Consider the following 19248-nt stretch of genomic DNA (forward strand, 5'->3'; position numbering starts at 1 on the left):
GCTACCAGTAAATCGCCAAGGTAGTCGGATATCATCTTTATTATTCTGATTAGAGATAAACTAACTCAGCGGTAAGATGCTTAGATCTATAGCAAAAGTTATCTGTTCACTTATAGCAGCTAGTTATGTCGAAAAAACAGTGTATCGTCTTTTGCTTTGCTTTGCATCATGAAGTCCACTACAGAAATCAGTGTTTTCTATACGTCACGTTTCTACACTTCTTAAACTATTATTTCATGATGAAATGAAAAATGTGCCCATTGCTGAAACCTTTAATGTGTTGCCTTGATAATTTCGGCTGCAATGTTTTTTGCATAATCATTTTCAATTCTTGTATATCGGTAATGTTTGATAGCAAATGCTAACTGGATGTAATGTATGAATTGAGTGTCTCCGAGTGAACGTTACCTTTGACATATTACCAGTACTCAGGTTATGTATACAACTATTGAGGAATTATGTGTAATTATCTTTATTGCCATATTGAATATAATTATGATATCAACTACATTGATTACCTGTAATCTTTGAAAATGTGAGTGTGAAATACTAATCATTAAAATTTACAATAGTATCTCAAAGTTTACCGGTTAGATTTCATATATGTTATGAGTTTTATAGAAAGAGCTAGATCATTTTGCCTTGTTACTTGCATGCTGAAAAACTGTGTGCTAACCTGATATACATGTATAACGTACATAAACACGTACTCATTTTTTAAAATAAATATAGTAAATATAAATATTTACTATCTTTATAGTCGGATTTGGTCATTTTAAAAGTAGCTCGCAGGGTGAAAAAGTGTGAGCACCCCTGATTTAGAAAGTCAGGTTTAGAAACAGGTCTTCTATGCTATAACTATGAAAATATTCTATTTATTAATATTGAATCCTACTTCAGAAATTCACTTATCGTGGTGGGGTCTGGAACCAGTTACCGTGATAAATGAGGAATGATTGTTCAGTAAAACTGTACATTTTGGAGTGGCCTTTTATTGTGGCAAGGCTAAGACTGTCTAATCAGCATTGTGCTAATAATAATAATAATGATGATAATAACAATAATACAGGGCCGCACGGTGGCCTAATTGTTAGCATGTTGGCCACACAGTCAGGAGATCGGGAAGATCTGAGATCGAATCTCCGTTGGGCATCTCTGTGTGATGTCTGCATGTGTTTTAATTTGTGTTTTGAGAGTGTCAACTGAGTCAAGTAGACAGCTGTATAGTGGTGGTGGGTGCCACAGTCTCGATGCTGAGCAGCTGAAAGCCCAAGCGCCGGGTGTATCTTGAAGCGAAGAGTCGCAAGAAGGGCAGCGAATGAGAAACAGAGTGAGCGTGACGGGTTGTGAGGACAGATCATGTTATGTAAGTATGGAGGAGCAAGGTTGTGGAGTGCTTTGAAGGTTAGGTATAAGGAGGGGTTTGTATTGAATTCATTGTTGAACTGGAAGCCAATGAATCTTAAAGAGAATTGTGTGATGTGCTTTGAGGATTGAGTGAGGGTAATTATTCTGGCAGCGCAGTTTTGAATAAGCTGTAGTTGATGGATGGAGTGTAAGTGGGAGACCAGTGAGTAGGGGGTTACAATAATCAAGACAAGAGTTGACCAAAGCATTAGTGAGAACTTCTGATGAGAGGGAGAGAGAGAAGGCTGACTTCGGGAGATGTTGCAAAGGTGGAAAAACGCGGCATGTGAAATATTATTAATGTGGCATTTGAATGACAGCCTGCCATCCAGGATGACTCCGAGGCTTGTGACTTGCGAGAAAATTGCAATATCGAAGGAAAAGTAAAGACGTAAGAAAATTAGGGGACCATGGACTGAACCTTGGGGAACACCGTGAATAAGTGGTGAGCATGAAGACTTTACATTATTTCTTTGGATAATTTGTGAACGGTTGGACATGTAAGACGTAAACCATTGTAGGGCAGTGGCAGAAACCCCAATGCAGGCTAAACAGTCCAGGAAGACAGTGTGGGATATGATGTCAAAAGCCCGCACTGAGGTCGAGGAGAACAAAAATGGAGGAAAAGCCTGAGTCCGCTGCATGGAGGAGGTCATTGGTGATCTGGATAAGAGCTGGCTCAGTCATGTTTGGACCGAAAACCAGACTGAAAGGGCTCAAACAGATTGTGAGTAGATGATCCTGAAGTTGAGTGGCTACTGTACGTTCAAGTATGAGATGAATGGAAGGTATGGGTCCAAGGTTATTAAGAACATTGGGGTCTCGTCCAGGTTTTTGGAGAATTGGTGAAACTGAGACAGTTTTGGGAGATGAGGGAATGGTACCAATGGACAAGGAGACGTCAACAAGAAGAGGGGAGAGTGTTGGTACACATTCCAATGGGGTCGGAAGAGCGTCAAGTTGACATGATTTGAAGACATGATTGGAAATCTGGTGACAGGGTTGTAGGAGGAGAGCCGACATGGTAGGGTAGGAGCCAAGTCACGACTGTGGTTAAGCCAAATAGAATTTGTCAGGGTCTGGTGGACAGAGTGGACCTTGTACTCTATGTACACTATGTACACTTCAGGAGTAAGTATTTTTAAAAGATTGACTTGTTTAAAGTGGAATATACAGTGTGTGTATATATATATATATATATATATATATATATATATATATATATATATATATATATATATATATATATATATATATATATATATATATATATACAGTCAAACTTGTCTATAGCGGCCACTAGAGGGAGTCTGCAAAAGTGGCCGCTATAGACAGGTGGCCTCTATAGACAGGTTGGCGCCCAGTTTGAATGTTGACCAGTAGAGGAAAAAAAAAGAAAAAAAAGGGAAAAAAATAATAATAATATGTTGACCAGTAGAGGGCACTGCGGACTGCGGATAAAAGTTGTACAACACTACTAGGCTTGTTATTATCATGGTTCATGGTTCATGGTTTTAATTCATCCTGAACATGCATGAGTCAAACAGTAGCACATCACATAGTACAATTCACAATTTTGCATGTCCAAAAAGGAGTAGGAAGAAGCAAAGCTTATTTAATCCTACCCCTCATCAGTTTCACATCAGTTGCAATACATTTATTCACCTCTTGTTCTTCCAAGTGTACTTTGTAGGTCTACATGACAATGTAGTGCAATCATAGCCAAGGTTTTTACTTACTAAAAGGAAGCTAGCGGCTTAATAATAACTGATAGAATATATCCACGACCCACAGAACAAAGCTGTGCTAGTAATGTCTTACGCTTGTTTTTAATATTTTACTTTTTATAAGGCAGAGTGTCATTACAGCTTTAGTTCATCAGGAAGTGACGGGAAGTGACGGTGGGCGTCCTGAGCAGGAGAGCTAGGCTCAGTGCTAGCTGTGAGTTTGGAGAGAGTTGGGAAGTGTGTTTATGTTGGCGTGGATGTAAAGTCCTGCAGTGTTCTCCGCTGTTAATAAAGCCATTAAAGTGCATCGGCGACGTGAGTCTCTCCTTCCCCACAACAAGCGGCATTACAGTATTGACCAGTGCGCACCAGGAAATAAACGGTGTCATTTCTTACAGGCATTGGCTGGACAGCTATGTAGTGGGGCTTGTTTAACCTTTGCCTTGTGGGCAAGCAGGAAGGAGAGACGATGCTGAGAGATGTGTGTGTGTTCTGAGCTGCTGTCTGGTGGCCGCGTTCAATAAATAAAGTTGGCAGAAGCAACAGGAGAAGTTTCCTTCTTTGCTTCGGAGCTGAATAACACTGACAAGTTAACAGACTAGTAGCGAACGGAAAAGAAGACGGCTTTGTTTGTGTCGAATACAGAAGATGAGGACTTTGATGGATTTGTGGATGAGGATTGATGAAAAATAATGTGAGTACATTCTAAAATACTTCAATTAAGTACAACCGAACTCAGTTTTGCTCCCGCTGCTGCATGCATGCTGGCGTATGTTTTTTTTTTTTTATTGTAGCGTCGCTGGGAGCACGTCCTGTTCCCAGCCTACTTTGCGGTAATGTTTTGGTGCAAATGCTCTTAAAGTTACATGTTTGACCAGGAAATAGCAAGCTCAAAAGAAGACGGCTTTTTTATGTGGAACAACTGACAGTTTGTGTGGATCTTGTGAATGATTGTGACTGAGCACGACCGTTACTCGAACCGCGGCTACAGGAGGTGCAATGTGGTTTTTGTCCCGGTTGCGGAACACTGGACCAGCTCTACACCCTTGCAAGGGTACTGGAGGGTACATGGGAGTTTGCCCAACCGGTGTAAATGTGCTTTGTGGACTTGGAAAAGGCATTTGACCGTGTCCTTCACAGTGTCCTGTGGGGGGTTTTCCGGGAGTGCGGGATTGATGGTGTGCTACTCCGCGCCAGTCGGTCCTTGTACAACCGGAGCAGGAGCCTGGTTTGCATTGCCAGCAGTACGTCGAGCCCGTGTCCGGTGAACGTTGGCCTCCGCCAAGTCTACCCTTTGTCACCGATTCTGTTCATAATTTTCATGGACAGAATTTCTAGGCACAGCCAAGGCGTCAAGGGAGTCCAGTTCGGGGAATTAGGATCTCGTCTCTGCTATTTGCAGACGATGTGGTCCTGATGGCCTCATCGGGCTGTGACCTTCAGCGTTTACTGGGGCAGTTTGCATCTGAGTGTGAAGCTTCTGGGATGAGACTCAGCACTTCCAAATCCGAGGCCATGGTTCTCAGTAGAAAAAAAGGTGGATTGTTCCCACTGGGTTCAGAGTGAGGTCCAGCCCCAGGTGGAGAAGTTCTAGTATAGTTCTAGTATATATCGAGAAGTATCTCGGGGTCTTGTTCACGAGTGAGGGAGGGTTGGAGCGTGAGGTCGATAGGCGGATCGGCGCAGCGTCTGCAGTAATGCAGTCGCTGTACCGGACCGTCGTGGTGAAGAGAGAGCTGAGTTCCCACCCTTACCTATGGTCATTAGCTTTGGGTTATGACCGAAAGAACGAGATTGCGGACACAAGCGGCTGAAATGAGTTTCCTCCATAGAGTGGCTGGACTACCTTAAGAGATAGGGTGAGGAGCAGTCATCCGGGAGGGGCTCAGAATAGAGCCACTGCTCCTTCACACCGAGAGAAGCCAGTTCAGGTGGCTCGAGCATCTGGTCCGGATGCCTTCCGCACGCCTCCATGGTGAGGTGTCCCGAGCATGCCCATGCAGGAGAAGGCTGCGGGGCAGACCTAGGACACGCTGGAGGGATTTTGTCTTATAGCTGGCCTGGGAACGCCTTGGTGTCCCGCCTTGGTGGAGCTGGAAGAGGTGGCTGAGGACTGGGAAGTCTGGGCGTCCCTACTGAGACTGCTGCCCCTGCGAATCGGACCCGGATAAGCGGAGGAAAATGGATGGATGGATGTATACAGTCGTGCCTCGCAATATCGCGATTCGATTATCGCTACCTCACTCTATCTCATTTTTAATAAATAAATAAATAAATGATTGCTGTTTTGTGTAGTAAAAACAGGGACAGACAAAGGTATGTGTAGTATTCTGACCACTAGGCATCAGTAATGTTCTATTATTGAGACATGACATTAGATTCCCGCCACACTGCATGGAATCAGCCATGTCATGTCTCATATGATAAGAGTGAAAATAAGTTCTCTTCCCATTCCGTGTGGAAGTGTTAAGTTTTTGGCTTCTTTGTCCTTTTTCCCCACTCTGTTTTAAACGGGTTCTAAGTTTAGAATACAGTAAATACATTGGAGGCTAACTAGTTAGCTTGGTAGCTTGCTAATGGTTAAAGCCATGACCGTCTCGTGTCCCTGCAGTGATCCCATAGCCTGTGCATTACATCTGAGCGATGTGTTGTAAACAAAAAATAATAGGAGTGTAAAGGTGACTACAGGTGTCTACAGAGGTCTAATAATGGCAACTATTGTATTTAGAAAGTCCGAAACAGGTTTTCTATGCTTTAACTCAAAAAATATTCCATTTATTAATATTGAATCCTACTTTGCGAATATTCGCTGACCGTGGTCAGGTCTGGAACCAATTAACCGCGATAAACAAGAGATGACTGTATTTTTATATTTGTACAGCATTTCTGGGGAAGGGACAAATGAGTGGCGATAATGGAAGGACTTCTTAAGGTTCCCAGTTTTCCTGTTTATTTTTGTTTTCTTCATTGTAACTTGTTTTGACAAGAATCCAAAGTAAGGAGAAAATCCCTTCAGGAGAGGTGACATACACCATCCAGTGCAAACAGATGTAAAATCTTTATTTAATGAGGGCTGGTCTGAGAGGCAAACACAATGTTGTGTCATTATAGCAATCTAACAGTGACAGATGATGATTATTGTGAAGGTTGTTTCTGCTCTATTGTTTCATTCGTCATTAGACGGGTCAATCTGGCGATGAGTGTTTTTACCGCCGTAATTTATAGGCCAGGATTTGAATGAATATGCTTTATAGTGCAGTGTTTAGACCTTCCATTTGTTTTGTGTTATTAAAGCTGTTCTTTTAACGATTGTTCTCAGTAATTGTATGTGAGTGCTTCACCGCAGAGGTCACTTTAGTTTGCATGCTGTCGCTCTCACTTTGATTTGCCTCATCCGTTAGCCCTAACAAGGACCCCAGCATGGCACTATTTACATATTTTGAGTTTAAGTTTGTCCTCAGTATTTTCAGGGAGTGAGCTTGTTATCCCTTTCCGATTACAGGTGGCAGGTAAACGGTCACCTTCCAACAGCGTGAGATTTGTATTCCGCTGAGAGGGCATTAATATATTTTATTTTTTTGCTTTGTTTTGCTTCTGTTTTACTGTAGCACACTCAAATTGTGTCTAGTGGTTGAAAGGAGCGCATTTACCTGAAGTAATGAGCTGACATACCTCAGGGACACATGGTGAAGCTGCTAACCTTGCTATATTTGCTATCATCATAATATTTGTCCAAACAAATGTACCTTTAGTTGTAAACTGAAGAAACAAGGGTGATCTAATAATTTTTTCCATGACTGTAGATGCCACAAACTTGGAGAGTCAAAGACTTTACAGTAGAGGCAGGTTTTATTTGTGTGTGCCTGTCACATAGAACCCAGTTCCTGGTGTGATGTATATAATACTTAACCAGCAACAATTGCAACATAACGGGAGAGATTATTAAGCTTCTTTAACTGAGCAATTCCCAAAAAATTGTTGCATCAGAGACTGGTAGAAGCGGGATTTATCCGCCTGTGCTTTTCACACAGAACCCAGCATCTGGTGTGATGCAATACTTGTAGAATGTCTACATTTGCTTTCAAAGCAACGGAATGGGACAAATAAGTGTCAGGTGTTAAACTTACCCTTTCACAAAGCCGCCGCTCCGCCTCTGTTACAACTGTGATACTACCCCAGAGGCGGGAAAAGGCACGAACTTGCTGGTTCCCCTGCAGTGTGTCATGTGTTCGTTTGCAAGTTTCAGTCTTTCACCCATTTTTTTTAAGGATTTGGAGGGAGTGGTGGGACTTTGGTCAGGGATAACCTGTTTGAATTTTGGTTTGGATCCAAGATTTTCAACACGACATCGCCTTGTCTTTGTTGCAAGCTACTTTCACTTGTTCGTGGGTGTCGTCGTGGTACTGCTGAGTCACATATCCGTAAACCAGTTTGTCAGCACAGAAATCTTTTCATGAATTCTATCTGCTCCCTTTTTAGTGTGCTCCAACTTACAGTGGAGGAGATGCACTGTAAACCCGACAGTGAGGTTGAGGATTACTGAAATAAAAACTGGTCTTACACTAGCACGGTCACGCTACATCGCCAGTATTCAGATGTCTCCGAAACGAGGTGTTCAACTGTGAGAAGACTTTGGGTTGGACCAAGAACAAGTTGGGTGAACTGCAGTGCTCTGCAGAAGTATTGGAACAGTGAAGTCAATTTGGTTGTAGACTGAAAATTCTGAGACAAAAGTTGTATGGACTGATTTTTGAGGCTCATCACTGTACTTTTTAGCAAATTCCAGCCTGGCCTTCTTATTCTTCTTGCTATTGCATCTTCTGGTGTAGCCATTGTACTTTTGTTCATGAAGTTCTTTACAGCTCTCACAATGCAGTCCTTGGTCTACCTGTTCGACATCTGTAATCAGTACACCAGTCGTTCCCTTGTTCTTCAAAGCAATTCAAATGGTTCTACTGGCTACGAACAATATTTGTGCAATGGTTCTGACTGATTTTCCATTTCTCAGCTTGTTTTTCACCCGTAGACTATTAATTTTCATGTTGTTTTCACCTCTAAATGCAGCCTACAGAGACAAAACCTACCCTACCCGATCTGAAACTGAGCATGGACATTCAGCGCTATTTATTGATTGAATAAGAAATGTAATAGGACACCCCTGGGCAACAAACCACACCTGGAAATAAAAGCTGAAATGTTGCTCTCTGGTCTCATTCATCTTTTGATGTCAAACCCAAATGTTTTCAGTCTACAGCAACAATAAAGGAATTGACTGTTCACTGTTCCAATAGTTCTGGAGGGCACTGTACGTCTCAGAGCTGGCCTGGAAATACCTCAGTATGGTGGAACTACAATTTTAGGAGGAGGCCAGAAAAGGGATGTCTGTTTAAGATCGCTGCCCTTGAACTAGGATACCTTCTTTGTCAAAATGTTTTCCTCTCCGAGTGGATGATGGATCACAGGACAGCTAACGGACACTCATGGCATCCTTCTTTTCATTATTGCCCTCATGTCGTTTATCATCATTACTCGGTGCTACAAGTTTATCGTGTATTAGATGGAGATAAGGACAGAAACCGTGAACCCTCTATCTACTGATGGGAGAGTAATGGAGTCTGTGATTGCCATTATCATGTACAGTTTGGAGCAAAGTGAAGGGTTTCATGTATCTGTGGACAAGTGAACATTAGGCTCAAGGGGTGCTGTTAATCACTCATTTAAATGCAATTGAAGATGTATCTGTGTGGTGTCAAACAGTCACTTGGCAGTAATTGTGTGTGTGTCAGTGTATATTCTCTGCAGGTGGCTTCTCAGTGCAGATCCACTGTGTCACTGTGTCATTTGTTCCCTGTGGTAACCTTGGCAAAACTTCTGTTTCACCCCTGACTGCAAACAAAATATGTCACTCAGGTCTGTTCCTTTGAAAGACGATCTTTTCAAGACAATCACATTATTCAGGATACATTGCGTTACTGGTATGCCTCTGCAAGGATTTTTCTTTTGTGGGTTTCTTCCAAAAAATTCTAGAACAATGCTGTTCTTCAAATACCGCAGAACAACTTGGGAGATTCAACTGTTGTCGCCTGCTCTTAGACTTCATCTTGCTAAGCATTCCAAAGGATTAATTCCAAGTGTGTTTTGATTGTTTAGCCTTTTTGTGACCATAGAAATGCAACACATGACAGCAGTACACACCTCCGTCTTGGCTGGTCAGTCAAATATTAGCAATACAAGTAATACAAGTAATATTTTATTGTATACAAAACCATGCCATATTTGCATCCATTGCCATTTGTAATCTCGGAAAAAATGTAAAGGCTGCGCAGTGGGAATGGAAGAGTAAATGAAATCTTCTGAATCCTTTTCAGACATGACGAATTGTGCAAGTTTCAATGTAACTTTGTAAAGCAAGTTGGAACTAAACCATTACAATTACCATTGTAAAGGTCAACAACCTTGCTTTGCTAATTTCATAAAGATCCTTGCTGTGCCGTCACACGCATGAGGAGTTAGATCTGATTCTGGGATCCAATTAACCGGAGTAATGAGGCTTTTTGTAATCACAGTTTCTCTGGTTTTGCTGGTATGCATGTATGCTCACTTCACTTTCACCATATCTGATTTCCACTCCCACACACACACACATCCTTTTTGTTTTCTCAAAACCCTTTTATTAAGCCTCCCTTTGGCTTTCTGGAGCATAGTTTATTTTGTGGTGAAAAGTGGATTCCTATTTTATTCTGGTATCACACGCACTGGCTAAACCAACAATTCACAAAACAACTCACAATTCCCTCCTTTTTAAATTCACATTTTCGTAGAGAAATAACATGTTTGAGACTTTTGGTCTCCAATATAATTAGGTCTCCGATATAATTAATACCCATCCATCCATCCATCTTCTATCGCTTATCCGAGATCGGGTCGCGGGGGCAGCAGCCCAAGCAGGGAAGCCCAGATTTTCCTCTCCCCGGCCACTTCGTCCAGCTCCTCCCGGCGGATCCCGAGGCATTCCCAGGCCAGTTGGGAGACGTAGTCTCTCCAACATGTCCTGGGTCTTCCCCGAGGCCTTCTACCAGTCAGACTTACCCTGAACACCTCCCCAGGGAGGCGTCCGGGAGGCATCCTGACCAGATGCCCAAGCCACTTCATCTGGCTCCTCTCAATGCGGAGGAGTAGCGGTTCTACTCCGAGTCTCTCCCGGATGACAGTGCTTCTCACCTTATCTCTAAGGGAGAGCCCAGCCACCCTACGGAGAAAACAAATTTCGGCGGCTTGTACCCGCGATCTTGTCCTTTCGGTCACTACCCAAAGCTCATGACCATAGGTGAGGGTAGGGTAGTAAATTCACTACAACAGACGGAAGTAGAGTCCGCATCACTGCAGACGCCGCACCAATTCGCTTGTTGATCTCACGTTCCATCCTTCCCTCACTCGTGAACCTTTGAAGACCCTGAGGTACCTAAACTCTTCCACTTGGGATGTCATCCCAGACCCGGAGATGGCACTCCACCCTTTTCCGGGCGAGAACCATAGACTCGGCCTTGGTGATGCTGATTCTCATCCCGGCCACTTCACACTTGACTGCGAACTGATCCAGTGAACGTTGAAGTTCACGGCTCGATGAAGCCAGCACGACCACATCATCTGCAAAAAGCAGAGACTCAATCCTGCAGCCGCCAAACCAGAACCCCTCAACACCCTGGCTGCGCCTAGAAATTCTGTCCATAAAAATAGCGAACAGAATTGGTGACAAAAGGGCAGCCCTGGCGGGGTCCAGCCCTCACTGGAAACGGGTCAGACTTATTTCCGGCAATGCAAACCAAACTCTGACACCGGTCATACAAGTAACAAACAGCCTGAATTAGCTGGTCTGATACCCCATACTCCCGGAGTACTTCCCACAGAATTCCTCAAGGAACACAGTCGAATGCCTTCTCCAAGTCCACAAAACACATGTAGACTGGTTGGGCAAACTCCCATGCACCCTCAAGGACCCTGCTGAGACTGTAGAGCTGGTCCACAGTTCCACGACCAGGACGAAAACCACACTGCTCCTCGGAGGATTACCGCCACGACAGGCACCGACCACCTTACGGCCACAGCTCTGATCAGCTGCCTCGACAATGGAGGCACGGAACATGGCCTCTGAGGATATGATGAGCACTGAGCATTAGTAATGTATTTTTTTTTCTCTCGCCCCCGAGAGAATTCCGCCCTGGGCAATTGTGGCCCATAGCTAGAACCGCCACTGCCCCTCGGTTTAAGGAGAATTGGGACACCACTTGATTCTCATGAACGTGCAAAACCTAGGGGTAAGGGTTAAGATGAGGGGTAAGGGGTAGAATTGGGATTCAGCCTAAGTCTGGCCATTTTGCACAAGTGTATGCGTCTAACTTTTTGTGGGAACAGTTAAAGGAAGGTTCAAGGTCAATAAAGGCATGTTTGGATGAGTTTGGTGTGGCTGGGAAGACTAGATTGTCAGCCAGCCTCTGAGATGAGTTATTCTGGATGAATAGACACAAATTGCCACACACACACAGAAGCACTTTAGTTGAAACATGTGGTTATAATATGTGAATATATGTGGGGAAAAAACACTTGGCATACAAAGCCTGAAAGATGTCTTTAAGTGTTTGAGGAAGAATGCGACTGGAACTGCAACATAATAAACCCCCCTGAGATTTCTCTTTGCCGCTCAAAGAAGAGCTGGTACAAAGTTCAGAATTCTCTTGTGTATAAAATAATAAATATATAAAGAGTGCAACACGGGATATTTAATATTGCACCTCTTAGTTGGTACTAAGAATGTACTTTCACAACAAACAAAACACATTCGTCCCTCGCCACATCGCAGTTCAAATTTCATGTTGTTTCGTGGTTGAATACGGCATATTAGTATGCATATGCAAATATGCAAGTATGCATATTTAAGCAAATGAAGCATTTTAAAGCATAAAAAATGGCAAAAAAATGACTAGCATTCAAATAAAAGGCATTCAGAAGAAGCACTCAATATGCAGTATTCTACACTGGTCACTAGGTGAAACATAAAGCAACAGACATGATTGCCGGAACAATAGGGGCTTTTATTGCAGGTTTGAATTATCTCACAACAGGCACAATGATAATAACATCATGATTATAATACTAACACAAGCTACTGTTGTGGCCACAATCCAGCTAAAACTCAACTCCGAACCCCTGATGTCACTTCCTGTTCACATGTCCGGAATTGAGTTTGTAAATACACAGGACTCGGTGGATTGACTTGATGAGAGTGGCGTGGGAACTTCTCAGCCGTGGGATGTAAATTTTGGGACACATCATTAGTAGAGTACCTTTGAACCAGTGGGTGTTTCTGCCTTTCAACACGAGTCACCCTCATCAAAGGCGGCCAACTACAGGGTGCTCAAGCCTGAGCCCGTGTCCCATGCCCAATCATGAGTAGAGTAGTGCCTGGAAGGTGGGGGGAGGGCAGTGAGCTAGGCAGTGAGATCCCAGCCTGGGACCAAAACTGTCCCGCTCACCGGGTCATCGCTCTGATATTGGTAGTTCTCAGGGGCAAAGAGTTGATGATCTAATGTGATGATGTGTTCATCGGCATATTAAATACACAGAAATGTCATAAGCAGAGGCGCTGCAGTACTCCACCTCTTCCTGAATTGACGTGGCCGTGCGTGAGGTGGAACGTGCTTGTCACTGCCATCCTTCTATAGAGAAGAAAAAACTCTGTTTTTTCTTGTTTTAGACAGCAGCGGCACTAGCTGGAGAACAGCAAGTCAAATGCATTAAAGATATTTTTATGCTCTGCTGAATGAATTAATGAATTGGACTGCCAAGATGGAGTATTACACAGTATATCCAAGCTCTCCAGAAGGTGATCAGACTTGTACAACAAATATCAGAACTTTTCCTGGAGAAAGATAGTGTGCATGTACTTCATGTACCTCATAAATAAAAGTTAAGGCCACAAATGTTTTTCAGTACATAAGAATAAAAAAATGAATGGGACGAAGAAGTATGTGAATTTTTTTTTTATTTAACGAAAGTTAATTATTCTCTTATTTTTATGTTCTCTTAATGTTGTTGATGCCAATGTTTTTTTACTTAGGCTACAGTGGTTACTGGCTTTTGTAGATCACGCGCCCGGGAACTATAGGGGTCTCTGTAGATGCTTTAATTGGAGCATTGAGTTAAGTCATTTTCATTCATTCATTTTCTATTCCGTTTAATCCAGCTGATTTAGGGTGAGAAGCAAGGTACACTCTGGACTGCTCGCAAGTCAATCGCACATATAGACAAACAACCATTCAACTCACATTAGTTGGTTAGTTGAAAAATCTAGCAAGATAAACTTTTAAAAATAATAATAAATGTAGCTAATGAATAAATGTTCACTATAGTAAATAAGTTTGGGTGATAATTTTTAATTTACTGGTAAAAATTCTTCCAACGATAAGAAAATGACACATACCAGTAAAAATGATAGTTGATGATGTGCACTTCCTGCGACTGTGCTCCGTGGCGCACTGTATTTGAGCATGGCTGAAGGCAAGGCTGAAAGCGGCGGAGAAACGGAGATGGGGAGGTACCGCTGTAATATGGAAGCGGTTTGGTTTCGATAGAGCACGCAAGAGACCGCAGTATGCAAAGTTTGCAAAGCAACGGTGACGGCAAACGTGGGAACACAGCCAATTTGTTCTACCATCTTAAGCGCAAACACATAAGTTGTCTTGAAGCATGAGACAGAGTCAGCTAGCGAGCACTTACCCAGTCAAAAATACAAAACGCTTTTGTTCATGGCCTTCCTTACGACAAGAAAAGTAAACGATGGCATGAACTGACTGTCGCAGTGTCATATTATTTGGCCAAAGACATGATACCTTTATACTCAGTCGAAAAGGACAATATTTAGCTGTATTACTGTTTTGCAATTTGCGGTTGCTACTAAACTGTATACTTGAATTTTGAATACTTTGCACTGATTTAATTTTGTAGACACTAAATAAACCTGTTGTATTGCACAGTTTGTTACCAATAAATTAATAGTTTGAGACAAGAGTATTTCATTATATAGTTAAGGTTTGTAAGTTTTTATACAAGACGCCGCTGAATTTCATTATATCGCCATATCGTGATACATCCCAAAAATATCGTGATACATGCTAAGGTCCATATCGCCCAACCCTAATAGTAAAATAGATACGATGTCTTACACGTGGAGAACATGCAAACCCACACGGAGATGCTCAAACGGACGTTCAAACCCAGATCTTCCCGATCCCCTGACTGTGTGGCCAACATGCTCCGAAAACGGTTCTACATATCCAAAAACATTCCCTTTTTTTGAAGAGGATTTTTCCGTTATATGCAAATCTGCACATTTATTTAATTTAAGATCATTTTTCTATCCATTGGCATCACTTGAGAATTAAAAAACAGGCACAAAAAAAGGCAAAGGAATATATTATTCATAAAATTCACTGGACCTAGCTGTCAAAAGAGCAAACATCTGCAGAATATTATATATATATATATATATATATATATATATATATATATATATACAGTATATATATATATATATATATAGCCATTTGAAACCATCAGCTTTGTGTGTGTTAGGCAAATCTATCTGGCCTATCTATTACAGTGTATTGTTTTCCTCTCCCATGTTGCACTTTCACTAATATTATGCATGTGTGCTGCTGCAGCTTGGCCAGTATTACTCATTCAGAATGGAACAATTGCCATATTGTTGAAGTATTCAGGACAAACGTAGTCCTGGATTTATGTAACCAAATTCAGCACAATTATTTACATTATGATGGGTAAGGTATTGGAAATTATAAATCACGTTAATATGGTTAAGACTGAGTGAACTGGCAGCACCGTCGCTGCATCTTCATTCTACAGTAATTAGTTATATCCACATGGGCTTGTGAAACAAGGTCAGTCAAGAGCATTGGGAATGTCTGCGAAATGTTGCAATATGTGGTTGACAACATAAAAATGTTCTTACATCATTATTTGATGAGCTTCATACAGGAGTGCAGGATCTCAAAGCCATGTAGATCTCGGAGTTTGCTCACATGTCTGACAGTGTAGAAAAAAGATTAAAAGTCATCATTTTACGCAACATTGGGTCTAATTAGCGAGGAGAAGAACTGGAGATGAGGAAGCTAATCTACTAAATATATCCTGCTGCCATGTTTTATAAATACTCTTAGGCATCTAACAGCCGCCTTGTACTTTCTTTCTTATTTCCCAAGTGGCAGATTACACTAACACAATGCACTGACTATGCAAAAAAAAAAAAAAGAAGGCACACTTTCTCATGCAATACCGTGGGAAACAGTGTCCAAACTTCTGACTGGTATCAGAGTTGGTCATAATAACCAGTTAATAATTTGGTCAAGTGTGTGGAATTGGAGGCAAAACGGAGTGCACTACTGTTGAGTCAGTCTGAACTAGGTTAGCTGTGGGAGGTTGAGTCACAAATCCGCACAGAACTGTGCTGTGACACAACTCCTCTGGGAAGCGCTGTGATGCTCATGACACTGGCATGGAAACAGGAGTTGAGAACGAGTCATTAATTACTAATCTAACCTCGTTGTTTATTCTGGAAATTTAGTTAAATGCCCATCTGTAGCCTACACGTCATTAATTAACGCATTTCTGCTGACATATGGTTTGCAATGACAGGGTGTATCTGCTCACTTACACTATACTCACATACCAATTAATAACTATTAATAGTTATATAATTACATAAATTATATAATTATAATAATTTAGATTTAGACATTTTTAAATATCTTTAAATTCTATAATATTCTACAAACATGAATATGTATAGAATTATATTATGTATAATATTTCTATACACAATATTAATAATAATAGAATCAATTCCATGCATTTGTATCTGCTAACACCGCCATGATCCAGAAAAAAACTGTGCCACTGTAAACATGAAATGTTAGAGAACTGCAATGTGCGACCGGTTTTCTATAAACATCATGTTCATACTTCCATCTACTGTGCCAATGCTTGTTTAAGGTCATTTTCTACCATTCAGTCATCAACATGTGTTCTATAGAAGCGGTGAGTGGGCACCTGGGCTCCGATTGACACAGCTTCCCCAGAGCAATGGCTGCATTTTGCTGCACAGCTGTCCTCTTAGCATCTCCTGCAGCGTGGCGAAGCAGCTGAAGTACGATATCAGTGCCCAGCAGGTTGCTGGCAATATCTTTTAACTCGAGGCAATGGGCCAGGCAAAGGGCTGCATTTCCTGACACCATCTCATCACAGCTAGAGCTCAGCAATTGACGGAGAACAAATAGTGCTGTGGCGGACGATAAACAAAAGGCAAACAGAAGAAAATGAGTGTTGAAATATATATGATGAGTCAAACTTGCAATGAACATGAAGAAAAACATGTATTTTGCATATTAGGTCAAGCTGAAAGCATTCATGTGAAAAGCAATGGGAGCCTGCCAATCATGTCTTACTTCTGTCAGACTTCACCAGCTCCTCCCGGGCCAAGTAGCTGGCAGCCGTGCACACCGTCAGAATCTTTATGGCGTACTTAGTAGCAGTCAGGTCTGTTCGCTGACAAAGAGTGAATAAAAAAAACAAGATTATGTTCGACAAATATTGAGAGACGAACACTCTGGATCTGGAGAGTAAATACACAACAAAGCCATGATATGAGCAAGGTAATCCATGTAAAAAAATCCATCAACCTGCATAAATGTCACCGCATATCACTAAACAACCGCTGTAGATATCAACAAATTGTTCCAGTGAAGGAAAAAGCAGCCCAGACTGCTGTGGCATATGGAAAACATCTCAGGTGGGATCTCCTTGTCATGCCAGTAACGTTGGAAACCATCAGGACCGTCAAGGTTCCATTTTTTCTCATCAGAGAATAAAACTTTCCTCCACCTTTCAATGTCCCATGTTTGTTACTCTTCTCCAAAATGGGCAATTTTGTGGCGTTGAAGGAGACGAGCCCTTTGAAGAAGTGTTTTGTTCTTAAAAGCCTTCTCTCGCAGATGCCCTCTGATGTTATTGGACTGAACTCGTCACCAGTAACAACCTTCATTTGGGCCGACGTTTTTCCCGTGTCTTGACGAACAGCCAATCGGATCTGACAGCTCGGGGCGAGTGACAGTTTTTTGGTCTACCACTTGACTTTTTTGTTCCATAACCCTCAGGATCTTTCAAATGACTGTCTTACTGCGTCCAACCTCAGTTGCAATGATGCGCTGCAAACTTTATGAAGCTCAGTTTATTACAGTCTAAAATTGCATGAAACTCCATAAACTAAACCGTAATGCTAATAATAATATTAAAGCAAACAAAACTCTGGTATCAGAATAGTGTCGGCAGATATTCGAATTCAGATATCGGGATGTGAAAACGTGGATCGGTGCGTCCCTAATTCAAGTACCTACAATATTCAGCATGCAATAAGCCTGGTTGTGTGTACAGTGGAGTACCTTTAGCCGCCGCCGCACCATCTTCACCACATGTCGCTGAATAACATGATTAACAGCCTCGGAGGACTGAGGGAGGACGGTGCTCAACACACCCATAGCTCTCTGGGAGGACAAAGAGAAACGTTGGGATTTGTGAGACAATGGTCTGTTCAGAGAATAAGCAAAAGGAAACGAGTGTTTCAGACAGTTGGTTGTATCAAGAAATAATTCCTGTGTTGGTGGGGAAAAAAAGAGACAGCATTCAAAGAAAATGGCCTCTGTCAGGAGTAGTATGGGAAAAGGTTAAAAATGGGGAAAAAGACACCAGCTGCTTTTGGACAGAAAATCAATAGGCTGTAATGGTGAAGCAAAAACGGCATTGTGATGGTGGTGAGAGCTTATGTAAAATGCTTTTTGTACTGGTCATGCAATAATAATGGTCCTTTGAAAAGCCCCTTGGACCTGGAGCAGGTTGTGAATATGGAATAAAATATGGAGTTGGCTAGAACAGATTCGACAAGTTTGCAGCGTGTTTGTGCAGAGAAGAGCATTTGTAAGTAGAGATAGGCATCGAGTCTCGAGCATCGATGGGAACCGGGACTAACATTCAGATTCTCCCGGGGTTGTTCAAATGTTTTTTTTTATTTCCATTCCTATGTTCACTTGGCTGACTGGAAGAAATAGCCACGAACACCAACAAACAAGAAGCCGGCGAGCACCAACAACGAAGAAGCGGCTCAAAAGTTTTGCTTAACTTCATAAAAAAGAGCAATCAGCTCAGGGCAACATTTGCAACACAATGATATGCAAAGGAGGGTGCACGATCAACATGATTAATGTTCACACGATCATGTGGATGTGGATGACGCATATGATAACTTTCTATGCACTTATATGGAGCTCTACGATAAGAATTGTCCCTGGCAAGAAAAGTCCAAGAAGCAAAAGAAAAACAAACCAGCCATGGATGAGAAAAGGACTAAAAAACGCCTGTAAGAAGAAGAATACATTATACAGGAAATGTATCATACAACAAACTAAAGAAGCAGAAAATAAGTTGACAACAATCTTTAGAGTGTGCAAGAGGGAATATTATAGTCATTTACTAGATAAGAATAAAAATAACATTAGAGCAACTTGGGGCATCTTAAATAGTATTATAAGGAACAGTACTAAGAAAGCTGACTACTCTCACTATTTTATGGTTGGAAAAACTAATAAGGATGACATGAATGAGGTCGTTGAAATGTTCAACAATGATTTAGTAAATTTTGGACCAAAACTGGAAGAAGAAATTCCAAAACTCTGGACAATTGGACGAATGGAATGAAACCATAGATAGGAATTACCCCAATTTTCTAAAATTATCGAGAAGCTATTTAATAACAGGTTGAACAAATTCATTAATAACCATGAATTACTAGCAGGTAGTCAATACGGATACAGAGCTGACATTTCCACTTCTACGGCACTGATCGAAATGCTATAGACCACAGAAAGTGTGCAGTTGCAGTATTCACTGATCTTACAAAAGCCTTTGATACAATTATTCACAATGTTTAAACAACAAAATTAGAAAGGTACGGAATCAGAGGATTAGTTTTGAATTGGGTTATAAGCTACCT

The 19248-nt window shown here is 41.7% G+C and overlaps 1 protein-coding gene across 1 annotated transcript in view; it reads right to left on the reverse strand.

The window, feature by feature from the left end:
* Window positions 1-12234: 12234 nt before the first annotated feature.
* The window catches only part of ttc12 (tetratricopeptide repeat domain 12), a 34331-nt gene continuing 27317 nt past the window's right edge, over window positions 12235-19248 (reverse strand). The window contains exons 18-22 of the mRNA XM_054794319.1: window positions 17645-17746; window positions 16652-16751; window positions 16257-16485; window positions 15160-15233; window positions 12235-12847 (exon numbers count right to left, since the gene is read on the reverse strand). Coding sequence (XP_054650294.1) covers window positions 15164-15233; window positions 16257-16485; window positions 16652-16751; window positions 17645-17746 — 501 coding nt within the window. The 3' untranslated portion in view covers window positions 12235-12847; window positions 15160-15163. The remainder of the gene's footprint in view (window positions 12848-15159; window positions 15234-16256; window positions 16486-16651; window positions 16752-17644; window positions 17747-19248) is intronic.

The sequence above is a fragment of the Dunckerocampus dactyliophorus genome, chromosome 12, assembly GCF_027744805.1.
Source record: "Dunckerocampus dactyliophorus isolate RoL2022-P2 chromosome 12, RoL_Ddac_1.1, whole genome shotgun sequence".
In the NCBI taxonomy this organism is placed as follows: domain Eukaryota; kingdom Metazoa; phylum Chordata; class Actinopteri; order Syngnathiformes; family Syngnathidae; genus Dunckerocampus; species Dunckerocampus dactyliophorus.